Source organism: Choloepus didactylus, chromosome 7 (assembly GCF_015220235.1).
Source record: "Choloepus didactylus isolate mChoDid1 chromosome 7, mChoDid1.pri, whole genome shotgun sequence".
Lineage (NCBI taxonomy): Eukaryota > Metazoa > Chordata > Mammalia > Pilosa > Megalonychidae > Choloepus > Choloepus didactylus.
The window spans coordinates 62,647,194-62,668,067 of NC_051313.1; the positions used below are offsets into that span (position 1 = coordinate 62,647,194).

Below are 20,874 nucleotides of genomic sequence, written 5' to 3' on the forward strand. Positions count from 1 at the left end.
CTGGGTCTGGGTGCTTGTGGCTGATTACATAACTATTTCAAGTTGTTGAGAATTTATATTTTCTCTTAACAGAGCCACTCGTTCGCCATTCTGACTTCCATTTATTTGCCTGTATGAATCCAGCAACTGATGTGGGCAAAAGAAATCTCCCATCGGGAATAAGAAATAGGTAAGAAGATGTGGTCTGGCTACCGAAGTTTTTTAAAGGTTCTATTTGATTATTGATTGGTAATATTAATGGAGCCAAACTTTATAACAATGAAGAGAGTGTTTGACATTTTTTGGCCTCTAAAAGAAGAATCATATTGTTCTTTATTTGTCGTATTCCTCTGTTTTCTATAGGTGGTAGGAATAAGGGAAACTCCAGAATATTGGAGAACTTCCTTCAGGGTGTTAGTATGACATTTAATTGCTCATGGATATTGTTGAGGCAAAGATCTTTCCTTCCTTTTGGTTCTGATGCGCCCTTGTAGCTACTAGAAGATTTTTATATAGCAATATAGTAGTATATGATTTAACAGTACAAGTGCATTTTAGGAACACAGTCCTCTTTGGACCAGGCCAATTTGTAAAAGGCCTTTTAAGTTACTTTTATTGCTAAGTACAGACAGGAACAGGTTCTTAGTTGTTGTTGTTTTGTGTATGTAACATTTAGTACATATCCAAATTTATTGTTCTTGGTAATCTTTTGTTCCATTTTTGAATTTAAAAGTAGTGTTAAAAGTTTATGAGATTCCCCCCTCTCCCACTCCCCATTATAAAAGTAATAAAATCTTCCTAGGGGAAGTTTAGGAGCAATGTTAAAGTATGTATTTTCTTTTGCACCAACAGTTTTATTTTTGATGGTGAGGGGGTTTATTTTTTGTTACACATAGTTGTGATAAAAAATACCTTCTTAAAATAAGGATTAGTAAGTCTTATTTTGAAACTGTTTCTTCTTGCTAGGACTATACTTAGGATTTTATAACATAGTAGAAGTAACAATGGTAGTATTTTTGGTAACATTTGCAGTATTTTTTATTTCATTATGATCGGTGTATCTCAGGTCAAAAAGGCTTTAATATTTTATATTACAGGTAATTAAAATGAACTTACAGAATTTCTATCTCATATTTTTCTGTCAGAATAATTTCCTAAATGTATTGTTTCCTAAAATGTGGTTATTGTATAGTAATTGCCTTATAGGTTCACAGAACTTTATGTGGAAGAATTGGAGAGTAAAGAAGATTTACAAATTCTGATTGTGGATTATCTGAAAGGATTGAGTGTGAATAAGAGCACGGTTCAAGGAATCATAAAGTAGGTTCTCTTTGGTGGGTCTATAAACTTTTCTTCTGAACCTAAAAAGTATCTCATGCATATGTACATATGTGTTTTCTTCTTTTCTTTTTTGCTTCTAACCAGAGCAGACTGATGGAAAGCTTATTACTTGGATTTCTATGTTAAAGTTGTAACCTTTTATGAACCTGTTTTCCTAAGGAAACCTACATAGAAAGCTATAATTACTACATGAGAATATGTAAAACAAATAGATAATGCTCTTCTAATTATTTCTTTATTCATAACTAAGAGTTTGAGTTCCTGGAGGAGATATAAATGGCTTGTATTTTGACCTATCTTGATGGTATCTTACTTTTCTATTTGCAATTTGCATACTTGCTATGTGGGATGTATTTAAAAAGTTCAGTATAATTGATTCACTCAAGTTTGGTCTTGGTACTTTATTTTGATTCTTTCCCTTTTGGTTTTGTATGCCGTATGGAAAGGGTATGGTCTTCTATGTCAGGCAACCTGAATTCTAGTACTGGCTCTCCCAGAAACTATTGTGTCATCCCGGGCAAGTCACTAACTTGACTTCCTCTGTGTCTATTAGAAAGAAATATATAATGTGTAAAGGGGTTGAAGTAGGTTCATACTGGTGCTTTACTGTGTATTTTTTGGTTTGTTCATTCTTTTTTTATAAAATAGTATTTGTTGAGTGCCCAGGTGCTAGGGATAAGACTGTAAGTTGATAAGGCAGATGAAATTCTGGTTCTTCTTTTAAAGCTTTAATTCTAATGGTGAAAATAACTAAGATTCTTAGTACAATTTAACATTGTGACAAGTGAAGGAAAATAACACAAAGCAGAGTAAGAGTTAGAAAATGAGGGTCAGGAGTACCATTTTAAATAGGTTAGTTAAGGACGCGTTTGTTCATAATGGTTTGGAATGGTTTACCATACCACATCCTCAAACTGAAACATTTTTTATTAGTCAAGAATATTTGGACAAAAATCTAAAATGTGTAGTTAAAATTCAAGAAGCTGGAGATAGAGCAGTGAGGCTAGATAAACCAGAGCCTCTTATAAAATGCTGATAGTACAAATGGTGCATGTACTCTTTATAAATATAGCCCATTTCTGGAACATAGATTCTGCATTCTGACTGGGGATATGTAGGTAGATTGCAGAGGCAAGCCAGACCCCTTTGGGCAGGAACTTGCATTTCAGCTGTGACACATACTTGGTTACACTTGATTCTGTGGTAGCTAATTATGAATTTCATGAGTTTTTTTAATTTGAGGCACTTCGTGTTTCATTCTGAAACCTCTTCCATCTTGCCATCTTCTGGACTTCTAAAGTGTAGTAGTGACAACAGTATTGGTCATACCTTCATGCTTTCTAATATTTTTTAAATCACTGATTATAGCCACATCCATAGCCTTTTGAAACACCATAGTTGTTGTTCTCTGTATGTTTGTCCATCACCATTTTATATTACACAAGGACTTCCTTTCCTGCTCAAGTTAGAGCCGACTCTGGAACACTGGGTAACACATCTCACTGTTTTTTCCTTAAGAGACAGAAACTTCTCACCTCCCTCCATTGGTACCTTTTGCCAGAGGAAGTGGACCTCGTACTTTCCAATTTTTCAAAGCAAGTTGATAGATTTCATTTTACTATTTTGAAAGATAGCCTTGGAATATGTGAAAAACAGATTTAAAAAAAGAATCCGTGAGAGATTTTGATTCATGCTCTAGATAGTGGTGTGCAAGCATGACCATTTTTTTAATCTATAAAAATGGCTTTGGACTTTCTGTAGTGAGATGGGAGGAACAGCAAAATAATAAGTATTTACTTGTTAATAAAGTCACCTGAATTGCATCCTCTTTGCAGCTTCTACACAACTGTGCGGAAGGAGTCTGGAACCAAATTGGTGGATGGTACAGGCCATAGACCTCACTACAGCCTTCGGACTCTCTGCAGGGCCCTGCGATTTGCAGCCTTCAATCCCTGTAGCAACATCCAGCGCTCTCTCTATGAGGTCTTTGTAAAGTCACTTTGGAGAAGGGCTTGGTGGATGGGTTCACTGTGGGAAGGGGGAGGCATATGCCAGGTTCGCCAGTACACTCCAGTTAGTCAGATTATCTTAGAACTAATTTATACCAGAACTCTCCTGTCCCTTTTCTGTCATCACATTTAAAAGTTGTCCTGGGAAGCAGCACCACCCAAGAAGTTGAATTTTGTTCCTGAAATAAGTTGGCCTGTTACTGTTAAAGGTTAATTAATGTTCTGCATATTTGTTTTTTCTAGGGCTTTTGTTTGGGTTTCTTAACACAACTTGACAGGGCATCACATCCCATAGTTCAGAAGCTCATTTGTCAACACATTGTCTCTGGCAATGTCAAAAGTCTGCTGAAGCAGGTATGTTTTTTTTATTTTTGAATGTTTGTTTAATCTATAAATGAAAGGCTGAATTATCAGATTTTCAGCTGTTGTTTTGCAAAACCTTTTTCTAAAAAGTGATGTCTGTTACAAAAACTTGAAACATTACAGAAATGTCTGTCTTAGATGGTGTTAGTTCCCCATAATTCTACACTTCTAATTTAAACCCTGCAAATAGTCCTTTCCACGTAAATTAGAATATATGTATTTTTTTTCTTCTACATTCAAATTCTGGTGTGTGTGTGTGTGTGTGTTTGGTGTATAGCTTTATTGAGGAAAATTCTAATATATTTTTAATGTAAATGGGAAGATTTTGTAAGAATATGCTCTAGCTTTTCTTCCTAGCTTAACTAGAATTTTTATTCTAGTAACATATCCAGCCCCAAATTTCTTCGACTACAATCAAATATACAATTCAGTGCTGTCAATTATGTTCACAATATTGTGCTACCACCACCACCACCTGCCACCAAAACCCTTCCGTCATCCCAGATAAAAACTCTGTACAATTTAAGCATTAATTCCCCTTTTTCTACCTCTTCCGTTTCCTTTTTTTAAATTGCTCTATTGGCTGATCTTTTAAAGAACGTACCCAGTTCTGATTTGGGGAGAGTTTACTTATTCTAATTATTCCTTATCAGTGAGATCATACAACATTGTCCTTTTGTGTCTGACTGATTTCATTCGACCATGATGTCTTCAAGATTCATCCATGTTGTTGCATGTATCAGAACTTCATTCCTTTCTAGGGCTGAGTAATATTCCACTGTGTGTATATAACACATTTTTATTATGTATTCATCAGTTTATGGACACTTGGGTTGCTTCCTCTGTCGGCAATTGTGCATAATGTTGCTATGAACATTCGTGTGCAAATGAATGTTCGAATCCCTGCTTTCTATTTTTGTGGATATATACCTAGAAGTGGGATTGGTGGGTCATATGATAATTTTATACTTGACTTTTTTTTATTTTATTTTATTTTGAAATAAAGTCAAACTTACAGGAACAGTTGCAAAAACAATATAAACCCCATACACAGAACTCCAGCATATCCCGACCCCCCTCCCCCGATACCCCAATCCACCAACTTTAACATCCTGTCACACCACCATTTCTTTCTTTCCCTCTCTGCCTCCCTCCCTCCCTCCCTCCCTATCATCCATCATCTATTGCTCTGTCTTCTGAACATATGAGAGCAGGCTGCACACATCCTTGAACAAACAATATAATTTGTCTATACATTTCCCATGAACAAGAACATTCTTTTTTGCAATCCCTTTAAGCACAGCTAAGAAGTTCCAGAAATTCAACATTGATACAAAGCTTACATTCTATATTTCCTTTTTTTTTCCCTTATATCCCAACTGTGTCCCTTTGAGCCTCCTCTCCTCCATCCTCAGATCCCATCCAGGATCATCCTTGGCATTTAATTGTCATTATCTATTCAGACTATCTTTTTTTTTTCTTTTTTTAAACAATTGTAGAAACATATATACAGTCTAAATCTTCCCTTTCCACCCCCTCCCTCCCTAGCATTTCATTAGTGGGATTAATCACATTCAGAATGTTGCAATGCCGTCACCTTCCTACCATCCATTACTAGAAATTTCCCTTCACCCCAAAGAGAAACCCTACACTCATTTCTTAACTCCCCATTGCCCCTTCCCCTAGTTCTCGTAACCCATACTCTACTTTCAATCTCTATGGTCATATTCTCTGACACCTTCTTTGTGTTTACTGTGGGGCTTAAATTTAACCTCTTAAATCCGTAACAGTCTTGTTTTTCTTTGATACCAGCTTAACTTCAATAGGACACATAAACTCTGTTCTTATACTCCTCCATTCCCCCTCCTTTATGTAGTTCTTGTCAAAAATTACATATTTTACATTGAGTCCAAAACCACTGATTTATCATTACACTTTATGTATTTTAGATCCTGTAGGAAGTAAATAGTGGAATTACAAATAAAAAATACAGTAGTATTAGTATTTATATTTACCATGTGATCTTTACTGGAAATCTTTATTTCTTCATGTGGTTTTAGTCAATTGTTTAGTGTCCCTTCCTTTCAGCCTGCACAATTCCCTTTAGCTTTTCTTATAGGACTGATCTACTGGTGATGAAGTCCCTCAGCTTTTGATTATCCAGGAATGTTTTCATCTCCCTCTCATTTTTACCCTCCACTTGTTTGTGAATTTTCTAAATCTCTGATGGTTATTGACTTCTATTCGCATTCCATTGTGGTCAGAGAGTGTGCTTTGAATAAATTCAATTTTTTTAAACTTATTGAGCTTGTTTTATGTCCCAGCATATGGTCTATTCTGGAGAAAGATCCGTGATCACTAGAGAAGAATGTGTGTCCTAGTGATTTGGGATGTGATGTTCTATATATGTCTGTTAAATTTCTCTGTATCTCTCTCTCCTTTCTCTGTTGGTAGGGCTCCCTTTAGTATCTGAAGTAGGGCAGGTCTTTTATTAGCAAAATCTCTCAGCATTTGTTTGTCTGTGAAAAATGTAAGCTCTCCCTCAAATTTGAAGGAGAGCTTTGCTGGATAAAGTATTCTTGGTTGGAAATTTTTCTCTCTCAGAGTTTTAAATATGTCATGCCACTGCCTTCTCACCTCCATGGTGGCCGCTGAGTAGTCACTACTTAATCTTATGTTGTTTCCTTTGTATGTGGTGAATTGCTTTTCTCTTGCTGCTTTCAGAACTTGCTTCTTCCCTTCAGTATTTGACAGTCTGATCAGAATATGTCTTGGAGTGGGTTTATTTGGATTTATTCTATTTGGAGTTCGCTGGGCATTTATGCTTTGTGTATTTATATTGTGAAGAAGGTTTGGGAAGTTTTCCCTAATAATTTCTTTGAATACTCTTTCTAGACCTTTACCCTTCTCTTCCCCTTCTGGGACACTAATGAGTCTTAAATTTGGACATTTTATCTATCATATCCCTGAAATCCATTTCGATTTTTTCGATTTTTTTCCCCATTCTTTCTTTTGTTCTTTCATTTTCCGTTCTGTGGTCCTTGAGGACGCTGAGTCATTGTTCAGCTTCCACTAGTCTTGTGCTATGAGTATCCAGAATCTTTTTAATTTGGTCAACAGTTTCTTTTATTTCCATAAGATCTTCTATTTTTTTTATTTACTCTTGCAAGTTCTTCTTTATGCTCTTCTAGGGTCTTCTTTATGTCCTTTATATCCTGTGCCATGCTCTTCTTCATGTCTTTTATATCCTGTGCCATGCTCTCGTTGTTTGTCTTTAGTTCTTTGATTAATTGCTCCAAGTACTGTGTCTCCTCTGATCTTTTGATTTGGATGTTTGGGTTTGGGTTCTCCATATCGTCTAGGTTTATCATATGCTTTAAAATTTTCTGTTGTTTTTGGCCTCTTGGCATTTGCTTTACTTGATAGGGTTCTTTCAGAATCTGAAAAATACCAATCTCTAGTTTGTCAGATCTACAGCTTGGTGGCGTATACTTTCTCTAACTAACCAGCAGATGGTGTCCGCAAGTCACCTATTCCCATCAAGTTAGTTCTCCCCAACTTTGTCTTTGTGGTGTGTGGGGGTCTGATTCTTGTGGGGTTCAATTGGTGCACCAAGTTTGGGTGTGTTGTTGGTGCTGTCTGCCCTGAATGTGGGGCGTGTGTCTGAGTGGTTAGGGAGGCAGGGCAACTTTAATAATCAAACCTCCTACGTGTTCCTGGAGATTTAAGACTGTTGCAAGAGTTTAAGTCTTCATTTCAGTCTTGCCACAGATTGTCTCTGCCTCTCACCCACAAGTCCTTGGTATTGGCATAGGGTCCCTGGCATTTCTGAGCAGGTCCCCCTTCTTAGCCGTGCTCTTGCAGGACCTCTGCTGAGGGAAGGCTGTGCCACGTCACAAGTGCATGCTGACCCTCCAGGGAAGCCCTGGGCCACCGGGCTGTGCATGGGCATTCCCAGCCTGCTGTAAAGATGGCTGAATGGGGTGTGTTAATTTCCCCCTTTTCATACAGCTCCGCCTTCCCAGCTCCGGGACAATTAGCTGTGGGTGCACTAAAGGCCACTGTCCACGGCCGATATTGTAGCGTGTGCGCGGTGCTGTGAGAAACCCTCCCTGTCACACTGGGCCCCTTGGCTTGGCTCTGGGCTGTGGCTCTGGCCCTGGGCAGGAGCGTCCCCAGCCTGCCAGGAAGACGGCTGCAAGGGGCTCAGTTTTTTTCTCCTTTTGGCTCTCCTCTGCCCTCCTGGCTCCGAGACAATTAGCAGTGGGTGTCGGAAGGGCTATCTTCCATGCCAGATATTGAGGTGTTGGCACAGCCATTCCTGCTGCGCTTCACTGTGCTGTTCTTGCCGCCGTGTCTGCAGCTGTTCCCGGGTTTTTTTTTTTTTTTTTTTTTTAAAGAACTGGGTCTGTCTCCAAATGCCAATTCATGGTTTCCACACACTGCAGCGCCGCTGCTGGACTTTCACCTGGCTCACTCACTCGTTTCAGAACGCAGACTCCCGGTTTCACCAATTGCACGGTCCCTGTGGATTTAGCAGGCCTTGTCTGGCTGGTGCGTCACCGGAACTGGTGTTCTGGGTCACTTTCTGGTTTTTATCTAGTATTTTTCACGAAGGTGTTTTTTTGCCCTGTCTCACCTAGCTGCCATCTTAGGTTCCCCCCCCATACTTAACTTTTTGAGGAATGCCAAAGTGTCTTCCACGGCTGTTTCACCATTTTACATTCTCACAAGCAATGAGTGTTTCCTTTTCTCCACATCCTCTCTAACACTTGCAATTTTCTTTTTTTATTTTTTTTTAAATAGTAGCCATTCTAGTAGATGTGAAATGGTATTTCATTGATTGTGGTTTTGATTTATATTTCCCTAATGGCTAATGATATTGAGCATATTTTCATTTTGAATATATTTTTGTGTCTGCACAAAAGATCGCTGTGTCATGCTTTCTAATGACCACATAGTTTTTCATTGAATGCTTGCACCATAATTTATCTTCCTAGTTTCTTTCTGATTGATGTTTGGGTATTTTGTTGTTGTTGTTTTATTTTTGCTATTTATAAACAGCAGCCATTCGAGTTTAACAGAGTAACTTACAGAATAGCAGAGTTCTAAAAAAGGCTGAGAGAAACTGGCTTATCAACTCAACTGGCTTTTTTACCTGTTGATTGCTTGCTCTTTAGGAAGACAAGGCCACTGGGTCTTGTAATTATTTTGGACCCATCCTCCCCACCCCCTTGTTTTTTGTTTGCTTTGACTATTATCCACGAACTTGGTCATTTTTTATGTGGGTTCTTTATAGTGGTGATGGAAGCTTAGAAGATTGCTGTTCTGTGCTGTTCTCGGTCCAACTAAGGAGCCTTAAAAGCAATGCCCAGAGTTATAGCTCCAGGTCATCTGACCAAATGTTCTAGGAGAGTACTTTTCCATGGCTATGATTTAGCCACACTTTGACCATTTCTGATCTATAAAACTGGCAATTTTGTATGGTTCAACTTCACCATATCTTAGAAAGATTATCCCATTATCCACACTACTGTCCTTAATGAAGTGGTTTCTCTGAGGGTCAGAATTATTTTTAGTGTCTTCTAGAGGATCCAGAGTGTGCAAAAGCCACCTGCCTCAGTACAACACTGGTGGCCCTTTTTGGTGGAACATGATTTTTATGAAATAACATGTTTTTGACCAAAATACTTCATCAGTTGGAATTTTAATAAGTGAGAGAAGAGAACTGAATCATAAAATATCTGAGAAATTGTTTTAATTCAAGTTTTTTTCCCAAACTCACCTACCCACAGTCCACTTTTAAAACAAGTACGTCATCATTTTGTTCTCATTCCTCAAACTAATTATTTTTTCCATATTTTGCCCATGGGTTTTAGGGTTGAGAGTGCCCAGAACAAGGTAGCTTCTCTCCTCTCTTTTCACCCCTTTCTGAAAGAATGCCGTAATTGATGTAGGACTGTGGAGGATTTCTCTAGCTCTTGTGTCTCTTAGCCTATTCCGGAACCAAAAGGAGGTCGGCTTATCCAGGTCGAAGGCTACTGGATATCGGTGGGAGACAAGGAGCCTACAATAGATGAGACATACATTCTTACATCTTCTGTCAAGCTTAACCTGAGAGATATAGTCCGAGTGGTGTCTGCAAGGTATGTGGACCTTTTCTCTTGGTGCTCTGAGAAGTAGCAAACTCATTGATGACATTCTAGTCTAACTTCTTTCACTTTCCCAGTGCTCTGTTGCTAGACATTTGCTAACTAAATAACTTTTCTCCTGGAGTACAGCATTGTTTCTGGTTGCACCTTTGGTGGGAGCAGAATGGATGCTTTTTTCAGTATTTTGTTGATGAATACTCATCAGTTGTTACTGTTACTCTAAGTAGAATGAGAGATGTTGGAATTGCTTTCCTCAATATTTTTCAGAGGAACTGTTTTTAAATTGGAACTTCTGAGGGCTTAAGAACCATTCTACCAGTAATGTATAGATACATAAAAATGTTCTTCCATGATATGTTGACTGATTCTTCATTACTCAAGTTAATTCTGGTTTCTTCTTCTTTTTTTTTTTTTTCCTTTTTTTAAAATTGCTTTATTGGCTCATCTTTTAAAGAACATACCCAGTTCTGATTCAGGGAGAGACATCAGTTGGTAAAACAAGCCTGATCCGGTGGCTGGCTGCAGCTACTGGAAACCACTGCGTGCGTATTAACAATCACGAACACACTGATATTCAGGAGTATATTGGTTGCTACACATCCGACTCCTCAGGGAAGCTTGTATTTAAAGAAGGTAGGGGTTAATAGTCCATTTCATGGATTTAGTCGTTCATTCTTTTAAACCCTTTTCCCCAAGAAATATTCTTTAGCCTTTCGAGGCTAAAGATCTTACCAAAGCTGCTGTAACAAAGTATCACAGACTGGTTGACTTAAACAACAGGAATTTGTGGTCTCACAGTTTTGGAGGTGAGATGTACAAAATCAATGTCAACAGGGCCATGCTTTCTCAGAAGTCTGTAGTATGCTGGTGGTTGCTTGCTGGCAGTCCTGTAACTCAATGTCTGCCTGTGTCACATGGCCATCTCTGTCTCAGTAAGTCTCTCTCTTATTGACGTCTTCCAAATTTTGCTTATAAAGGACTCTAGTAGTATTGAAGTAAGACCCACCTGATTCATTTTGGCCTCATCTTAACTAATAGGATCTTTGATGATCCTATTTACAAATGAGTTCACCACCATAGGACTGGGAGTTTGAACAATCCATAGTACCAATGGAGGCACAAGGACCTCTGTCATTATAGCTGTTTTTTTGTCGCCTGACCTAGTTGATGGTTAAGGGCCCGGCTTCCTTTTGCTATCACTGGTCTTGTCTAGGGCCCAAGTTTTGACAGGTACAGTTGAACAGCTGCTGCATTTCACAGAGACTCAAAAGAATGAGGTAAACATTGGACAGAGGAAATCTGGGGATAGGTATGAGAATGTGGTGATAAAAATGAAATTAGACTGCAGGGGAAAAAAAAGAAACAGGTTGGCAGTGCAGTATCTGTCCACCCTGGCTCTTCCTCAAGTGGGAAAGAAAGGGAATATTTTAATTGAAAATTGTGCTTCCTTGATATGCAAGGTCACAGATTATTTTGGAGCAAGACTACCTGCAGACTGTAATTTCCTTTGAAATTTAATGATAATAGTTTGTCTATAACATTTTTAAAAACTTTGGACTGACTTATGCACTGATCCTGTGTTTATTTCCTCCAAGGTGTTCTCATTGATGCTATGAGAAAGGGCTACTGGATTATTTTGGATGAATTAAATTTGGCCCCTACAGATGTGTTAGAGGCACTGAACAGACTGTTGGATGATAACCGTGAATTGCTCATAACAGAAACACAAGAGGTTGTTAAAGCACACCCTCGGTTTATGCTTTTTGCCACCCAAAATCCTCCAGGACTTTATGGAGGCAGAAAGGTGTGTAGCGTTTGTCCCTTTTCTTCCATTCATTGCTATATCAGGGTAAAAATCTTTCTTGGTAAGAATGAAACATTTTTAGTTCTTTTGGAGGGTTTTTTCTTTGCCTGGTAAATGGGAGGGCCTCTATTTTAAAAATTAGATGAAAAGGCTGTTATTACCATGTTCTTCTGTGCATTTACTAGGTGCTTTCAAGGGCTTTCAGGAATCGGTTTGTGGAATTGCACTTTGATGAATTGCCTAGCTCTGAGTTGGAGACGATCTTGCACAAACGGTGCAGTTTGCCACCCTCCTATTGCAGCAAGTTGGTTAAAGTCATGCTGGACCTTCAGGTATTTCATCTCTTCATGTTAGTTTCCTTCACTTAGCTTCAGATGGTATGTGTTTATTAGATTTGGTGATCAAAATTTGACAGCTCTTGGTAGAAACAGGAATCTATATATGTATATATATATATATATTTAGTGTAAGGATCTTGTTTTTAACATGCTTTCCACTAATATCCATATTTTTGGTTTTGTTTTGTGGATTAACAATTTAACATCATCTTAAAAGTTTTTCAATATTCATGTAAGTCAATATCATGACGTTGACCTGCTTGTGGATAATATTGCAGCATTTTTGTTAGGTTGGAATTGATCTGTGACAGACTGCATTGTTTTTAAATGGATACAATCCTTAAATGAACAGAATAGAAGAAATATTTTCTTTGTGGCTCTCCTTTGTCAACTGCAAAGCTACAAGTTTTTTATGTTTTGTTTTTAAACATCCAATTAATTTTATTTTATAGGTTAAAAGTGTTCTTCATCACAAAGTACACCTTGCCAAATTACTTTTCAGAAAGTTAATAATAATTAACACACTTACCATTAGAGTCCCATATTTGGGACTGATCTTCTGCATCTTTGCCACCATTTGTATTTTTATTTATCAATTTTTTTCTATATGGCATATGAGATAGGGAATTCTGTTTGTTTATTTGCATTGTTTACTTACACATGAGTTTGAACATTTTTCTCCAAGTGATTACAGTTCTTTTACATTTCTTGTTTTTAAATTAATCTTACTCAGAAGAAATTATTTCAGTGGAAATTTAAGTTTATCAGGACCTCTTTGCAAATTGAACTACATGCTTGCAATTGATTACAACTGATACCCTTTTTCATTTGTTTTGATATTTAATAGTCCTACCGAAGAAGTTCTTCAGTGTTTGCCGGAAAGCAGGGCTTTATCACGCTTCGTGATCTGTTCCGATGGGCTGAAAGGTACAGACTGGCTGAGCAGACTGAGAAAGAGTATGACTGGCTGCAGCATTTAGCCAACAATGGTACGTTTTCAATTCAGTGTTCTCAAATTATAAAGTTATGACAAATGTCAAACTTTTTGTTAAAACAAATCTTGCCCCCAGTTGTGGTTGATGTATACATTTTACTGGAAATTCCAGAAACAGAGCCTTTCTCTCTCAAGTCCCAGCTGATGTTGTAAATGGTCCTGTTTCTGCAGGGCTCTGTACTAATAAGGATTTGTAGCTAAGGTTTCCTCACGCTTTGCTTGTGGTGACCACATGTGGAAGTCAAGTTAAAGGCATAAAACCTTTGGGAGTTCAGGAGGGTTGCTGGTGATAGCTTTGTGGACCATTTATCTGCAACTCATCAATGTGGTGACTACAGATTCTCCTCCTTTGCCTTAGGCACATACCGAAAATGGATAGGTCTGTTATATAATATCGCATTACAAGAGAAGTCATTATGTTGTCTGAGGCTCAGGTTTGGTAATTCTGGTTTAATCTGTAGGAATAATTCATATGTTCCTCTCAGTGACAGTATAGAATGCATTTCAGAGTCTTCTGATATGAAAAATGCTGAAGAGTCATTAATGGGGTAATTAGTTAATAAGGACAGGAAAAAAAAAAACTAGCCCATGGGAGTTTTATTTTCTCTTATTTACTGGTAAAGTATATATAAAGGGAGGAACACATTTTATAAAACTTTTTTATTGAGGTACAATATATAGTAAAGTGGGTGAAATATGCTACTATTTCATGTGAAGTTCGATGAAATTCTACACATGTAAGTACTCATCCATGTCTCTTACCAGTCAGTTACCTCCCTTTAAAGTAACCGCTACTCTTGATTTGTATTACCATTGATTGATTTTGCCTGTGTTCATGTTCATTTTAATGGGATCATGCAGTATGTACTCTTTTGGGTATGGCTTCTTTCACTTAGCGAAATGTGAAATTCAGCTATGCTTTTATGTGTATCCAGACTTCGTTCATTTTTTTTAAATTGTTATGTGGTAACCCTTTGTGTGGCGATAACACAATTTTCATCTGTTGAGGGACAAAAGGATTATTTCCAGTTTTTTTAGCTATTGTGAATAAAGCCCCTCTGAACATTCTTGTATATGTCTTTTGGTGCATACATGCTTTCATTTACATTTAGTATACCTGGAAGTAGTATTGCTGGGGCATAGGGCAGACATACGGTTAATTTTAATAGATTCTCCAGTTTTCTAGTAGTTGTTTACATTTCTACTTTCACCTACAGTGTATGACTGACTGTTGATCCATAGTCTCACCAACCCTTGATCTTGCCACTAGAGACTTTTGATGGTTCCTCTTTTTTTTTTTTTAAGGTTTTTTGCTTCTGGCAGGACGAGTCAGGAAGCAGGAAGAAGTCGATGTAATTCAAGAAGTCCTTGAAAAACATTTCAAGAAGAAACTGTGTCCTCAGTTTCTTTTCTCCAAAGAAAATGTCCTAAAATTGCTGGGTGAGTAGGTCAAAAACCCCACAGGAAAATGATTCAAGTTGTACTGATATTAAAACCCTAAATATTTATTTTTCCTTTGGTAGGTAAATTGTCTACTCAGATATCCATGTTAGAGTCCAAATTCAGCCACATTGTGTGGACTGAGGGTATGCGGAGACTGGCGATGCTGGTGGGAAGGGCATTGGAATTTGGTGAACCAGTGCTGCTGGTTGGAGATACTGGGTAAAATTCTGTGACGATACCTTGTTATAAGAGTTCATTTCCATAGAATTACTTGACTTTTCTCTGAAGGACTCCTCAGGAAAGCATTCTTTATGATTTATTTTCCTTTCCTTTCCTTTCTTTTCTTCCTTCCTTCCTCCTCTCCTCCTCCTTTTTTAATAAACAAGTTGGAGATCTATTTACTTTCCTCCACTTTCAGACTAGATTCCTCTCTTATGGAAAAGAATGGTTTCTTGCATCATTATCATTATGAGGTTTTTTTTCCTGTTTAATAGTGAGATGCATTCTATAGGCGAGGAGAAGAGCATGTGAAGTAGGGTCTCTTGAAAGGCCATAAAGACTGGTTTCTTGTCTCACTCCTTCGTGGTTGTTGGTAGAAATAGGAAAGGATGGAATTACATGGGATGATGTTTTGAGGATGGGCCTAGAGCCTGGAGTGTGGGGGGCCCACGTTGGCCACGACTGTGTGTTGTGCAGTGAAACTTTCACCAGGGCTCCTTTCTTTTGCTGACTGGTATATTTGTGGGTGTTTATGTAGAGGACATACTCCTGTTAAACTGGTATATCTTTGTAACAGGTGTGGGAAAACTACGATCTGTCAGGTGTTTGCAGCATTAGCAAATCAGAAATTATACTCAGTCAACTGCCACTTACATATGGAGACATCAGATTTCCTGGGAGGGCTGCGGCCAGTGAGACAGAAGCCAAAAGAAAAGGTTTGTTCTGTAGCAGATAATGATACGGTCTTTCATTTCAAAAGCTACATTGCTTGCTTACATGAGTCTACTGTGGTGTTTTGTTCATGGGGTGGGGTGGGGGGTGTGTTTGGATTCCAGGTTCCAGCCTGATTGTAAATGAATGAATCTTTAGATTTTCACTGGTCTGCAAGGGTATCATGGCCCACAGTTTCTGTCCCCTGTTTTCAGATTCTTCTTTCCTGTGCAACATTTACTTCCTCTAGTTGACATCAGCTAGCTATCTGTGCATTCTCTTTTGGACCCACCTGCCCTATAAATCCCCCACCCTAGGAGGAAGTTGACACATCAAGGCTCTTTGAATGGCATAATGGGCCTCTGGTTTTGGCCATGAAGGAAAATGGCTTTTTCCTGTTGGATGAGATCTCACTGGCTGATGACTCTGTCCTGGAACGACTCAACAGGTACATATGTGTGAGAGCGCTGCCTGTGCTTGATATGTTTGCAGTCTGATTTTTAGATATATTAATTCTTGTGCACAGTAATGTCCTTGTAGGTGCATAGTAAATGTTTGAAAATGATGATGACTATTTTTTTTGCTTTAGCACTCCTGTAAGAGACCTCGTTTTTTCCACTTTGCTATCAGTATTCAGAAAAATGGGACTGTGGAGTGGCAGGGCTAAAACCAATGAGCCTGAATTAAAATCATTTTTAAGGCAAATTTGTGCCCATTATCTTAAGTTTTTGCAAGAACTAGAATTAGAATCCTGGATCTTACAGCAACAAGGCTTCACAAGACCTCAGACCAATATGAGTTGATATAGCATCACCCAGTTTTCTCTCTCCTTGTTTTAATAACTTTAATTTTCTCTCTCCTTGTTTTAATAACTTTAATGACATATAATTTATGTATCATAAAATCTATCCATATTAAATGTACAATTCATGAAGTAAATTTACTGAGTTTGCAATCACCACCTTCCAGTTTATGAATATTTCCATTATTCCAGTGAAATCCTTCATGCCCATTTATTCTTAATCCTTGATCCCACCCCCTGCCCCAGGCAACCACTAATCTACTTTCAGTCTCTCTAGATTTGCCTTTTCTGGACGTCTCATATAAGTGGTTTCTTGTCTGGCTTCCTTCACTTTTTATTGTTTTTGAGGTTCATCTATATTGTATCACGTATCAGTATTTTGTTCCTTGTTAATCCTAATAGTTTTCCATTGGGTAGACATACCACGTTATTTTTATCGATTTACCAGTTGATGGATATTTGGGTTGTTTCCACTCTTTTGGCTATTAGGAATAATGCTGTTATGAACATTTGCTTGCAAGACTCCCTTTTTCAAGACAAATGTCTTAATAGGGCATAAGAGGAAAAAGGTATTCTTTTTCACTTGGCAAGAAATATTCTTTTACAGAGGCATTGGGTTAGTGATTCATTTTAAAATTTGTGGTAGAAAACCCTTGACTATAGTGAAGGCTTAGAAGAGGAGATAACATTTTTTTCTTTTTAAAGAGCATTGAAGCCTATGAAATGGAAAGAATATATAAACTGTTTCTAATCTTAGTCCCTTCACTTTTTCTGTCTTTTAGTGTCCTTGAAGTGGAAAAGTCTTTGGTATTAGCTGAAAAAGGCAGTCTAGAGGACAAGGATAATGAGGTAGAGCTGTTGACTGCTGGGAAAAAATTCCGTATCTTAGCAACCATGAACCCTGGGGGTGACTTTGGAAAAAAAGAGGTAAAACTGTGTTTCCTGGAGCATATTTTTTTTTCTGGTTTTTGACCTCAACTAACTGGGACCCATAAATACAATGTGTGAAAATGGATTTGAAATTTTATTTGGGTAAAAGGTAAAAATCCAGAATGATATTTTAGAATCACTACTGGATTTAAAAAATAATTTGGACAGGTAAACATTTTCTTATTTGACTTCTTTCTGTATGTGGATGAAATTTCTTTCAGTGTTTCTGTCTCTTCACACGTTACCCTAACAAATGCTCATAGGAGCCCTGTGATAGAATTAATCACAGTTTTATAGAAAAGTTGGAACTGAAATTTGAACTCAAGCTCTGCATCTAGAGTCCATTCTCTTAAGTATTGGTCTGGCTTTATGATTGTTTTTAAAGTGACAAAAATAACTACAACAAAAAACACCACAGCCAGGAACCTTCTGGGAAGAGCTGTAGGCAGTGACACAGAAAGGCAAGGACAGGGTTTTGCAGTTGGAACATACCTGTTCTCTTAAAGGTTATGCCAGACTGTTGGTAAAGTAAAGGGCAGGCATTTCCTTTTGGTTAGAAGGTCACATTTGGATCCAGTCAGGAACCAACAACCCTGTGGCGTTCAGGTTCGCAAAGTCTTTTGGTGGAGAAGTCAGCATTACATGTAGGGTCCTGGTCTGTTAAGTTAGTGAAAGGATAGTGAGGTAATAGGTCTGGGATGATGAGAAGAAATAGAGGGTTGATCTTGAATGAAGGCAAATCAGATTCTTAGTAACTTAACTTGGTGGGTGCCTGAAATGTTAACGTGATGTTTGGGGCCTAATTTTCCTCAATAGCATATGAAGAAAAATTATCACTGTACTACAAGAAATGCTGTGAAGAGAAGGAATAAAATGCATCACAGTTTCAAACTCAGAATGAAAGCTGGCTCATTGACTGGTTCATAACATAGAAAGATCTGATTTCAAGCTGGTGTGTGTTAACTTGCCTGTCGGGTTAGCTTAAGTTAGTTAAGGAGACTATTGCTTGGTTTTACATGCTTACAAAGCAGAGTGAGCACAGACTTGCTGCTTGTGCAGGGTGGAGATGAGGAGTGCTCCCATATTAACTAGGTCTTTTTTGAACTCCTGAGTTCAGGCATTGTGCCTGTGCCTGGTCCTGGTAAGCAGGAAAATAATGACTGCTTAATAATTCCGTGCATGTATCATGGTAAACATCTGAAGGATCAGAAGGGGTTAACTGACCTTGGGGAGGGGAAGGAGGAATCCAGGCAGAGGGCTAAGGCACTAAGGCTGGAGGGGCTAAATGATTCTTTGTTATACAAGAGCTAAAACATATGCCTCCTTATAATTTCACTCCTGCTGAGCCAACATGAAAGAAGTATTTGCTTTCTACTTCAACAGCAGTTCTGTGTGGGAAGATAGCTGTTTGTTTCCTCTAACACACTGATAACACAACTCATTATTAAGTAAAGGAAGAGCCTGTGTCTAAGGAAAAGAGTTCAGACTTGGAAGTCACCCGCAGATGACTGCTTGTACCACTTACTCTGTAAGACTGTGAACCTCTATATTAGTGATGATAATACTGACTTTGAGGGTGTGGTGAGGATTAATGAGATGATGTATGAAAAGAGCAGGTCTCCAATAAGTGGTATCTAGTAGCAGAGATATTAAGGGAATTAAGTATCTGGTACTTACCAGACTCACAGCTAACATTGTTTCCAAGGTCTTGTTTTCTAGCTCTCCTCATAGATTTTAAATTCATATTGGAATTTGTGTTCCTTGCAGCTTTCTCCTGCCTTACGAAATCGGTTTACTGAAATATGGTGCCCTCAAAGCACAAGCCGGGAAGATTTAATTGAGATTATCTGTCACAATCTTCGTCCAGGATTGTCTCTGGGCAGAGTGGATCATAAAGGTGTGCATTTCCATGAGGTGGTGCTGGTGCTGGTAATGGTGGAGGGGTATGTTGGGACTGAGGGGTGTGGTACAGGACATTAGCAGCGTGTAGATATGATGTGTTATAGGGAGAAGAGAAGTAGACAAATAGGAGTAAAATAGATCTAAGGAAATATGGCACTAACCTTTTACCTTTTATTAAAGTGTCCCTGCTTTACATTGCCTTCTTCACCGTGTTTATTCAGTTCAAGCTTCCTTACTGTTTCACTTTTTGGCCATCTTTGGCTAAAGATAGGGAAAATTTGGTTGAAATTTTAATCATCACTTCCATGAGAAAATGTTTATAGAATTTTAAATTGCATTTCTTCAGTTGTCATCAGCTAATTTTTCTTTTATTTTTAATTTTTTTTACATTATGAAACATTTCAAGCATAAGTAAATGATATTTAAAAATTCCCATAGATTTAGCAGTTCTTCAAATATCTAGTAAGAATAAAAAAATTTATTATATGATTTTTTTTAATTGAGCCCAGATTGCTTGGATGTATATATTTTTATTCTAGACATTGAATGGGCTTAATGTAGAATCCAGATCCAATTTCAAGCCTTAATACTTAGTTTTTGGATCATTTTACCTGTTTCTTAAAGAATATAAAAGGATATCTGTTTCTTTGGGATTGAGATTCACAGAAATGTCCCCCATTTTAAAGGTGCCCTGAAGTGCAGCTGTCCTTCAGTAGAATAGCTGTGGAGAGCAGCTGCAGAGAAATCAGTGTAGCCCATTGCTCCAACCCAGCTTAGCCCCATGACCAAAGAAACAGGGGTCATGCCATGGCTGCCACTATTTGGTGGCCCCTTTTCTTCTTACTGAAATTTGGTAGTTCTGCTGTCTTTTGCAAAACAGTTAGCAACTCACCATTGTTTTCAAGGTGTCCCCATACTCTCACGGCAGTCCTCATTCGTCCAAGAGGATAGCCACCCCTCCCCACGTGGATGAAAGGGGCCAATTTGGGATGCCCCCCATGGATTCTCCCTTCCCAGAATTCATGCTTGCTATGGTCAGCAGCTCTTTGGTCTCCTGGCTGGCTCATCAATTGTTCCAACCCATCTCGGCCCCAAGACCGAAGAACATGCCAGGCATGGAGTTAGATAAGAGTTTAACAGGACTGAATGACCGGAGATAATTCTTCTTGGTGGCCAGCCAAGGAAAGATGGAAGTTAGTGCCCCGCAAAGAGTGGGGGTACCAGGGGGTGGTTTATAAGAGTTAAGACAAGGCCATTCCATAGGGTGTGAGAACAGAGTTTCTCAGGGTCTTGTGACACAGGGGTGTGGATGTTGGTTATCAACAGTGAGCTGGGGAGGGCAGTTTCAATGCTTTGTTTAAGATACACACACACACCCCCACCCGCATCCCGCCCCAGGTCTGATGACTTTTAATATCTATCCTGGTCAAATAGATGGCTATATGAAATAACTCATTTTGCTATGGAGGGAAGGGGGCTCGGCTCTGGGTCCCCACACCCTTGGTCTTTTAGGAAAAACTGGCTCTTCGTTATTTTGAACAAAGACTCAAGACTTTCCTTTAAGAAGGGCGGGCACTGAACCACCCATTCACAGGTATGCTCAGTGCTGCCTGAAAAGCTGGGTCTGACGTAGGAGTTCCCCATTCCTCATTGGAACAATCATCCAGTGGCACAAGAATTGACTAGGCTTGTGGTTTTCAAATTCATCTGGAGGATTTGTTGAAATATGGCTCATTGGGTTACACACCCAGAGTTTCTGATTCAGTAGATCTGACGTGGAGCATGAACATTTGCCATTCTAGCAAGTTCTCAGGTGATGCCAGTGATGCTGGTCCATGGATCACGCTCAGAACCATGGACTAACCTAGGTTGTGTGCTGTTTGCAAT

At 38.6% G+C, this 20,874-nt stretch overlaps 1 protein-coding gene across 2 annotated transcripts in view; it reads left to right on the top strand.

Moving 5' to 3' along the window:
* The window catches only part of MDN1 (midasin AAA ATPase 1), a 197,052-nt gene that overhangs the window by 81,534 nt on the left and 94,644 nt on the right, over nt 1-20,874 (top strand). For both annotated transcript variants that reach the window (XM_037843494.1, XM_037843495.1), the window contains exons 19-33: nt 73-169; nt 1,186-1,299; nt 3,156-3,303; nt 3,573-3,683; nt 9,687-9,838; nt 10,299-10,477; nt 11,440-11,648; nt 11,834-11,980; nt 12,834-12,975; nt 14,286-14,420; nt 14,504-14,642; nt 15,220-15,358; nt 15,671-15,801; nt 16,938-17,082; nt 18,853-18,982. In XM_037843494.1, coding sequence (XP_037699422.1) covers nt 73-169; nt 1,186-1,299; nt 3,156-3,303; nt 3,573-3,683; nt 9,687-9,838; nt 10,299-10,477; nt 11,440-11,648; nt 11,834-11,980; nt 12,834-12,975; nt 14,286-14,420; nt 14,504-14,642; nt 15,220-15,358; nt 15,671-15,801; nt 16,938-17,082; nt 18,853-18,982 — 2,118 coding nt within the window. The remainder of the gene's footprint in view (nt 1-72; nt 170-1,185; nt 1,300-3,155; nt 3,304-3,572; nt 3,684-9,686; nt 9,839-10,298; nt 10,478-11,439; nt 11,649-11,833; nt 11,981-12,833; nt 12,976-14,285; nt 14,421-14,503; nt 14,643-15,219; nt 15,359-15,670; nt 15,802-16,937; nt 17,083-18,852; nt 18,983-20,874) is intronic.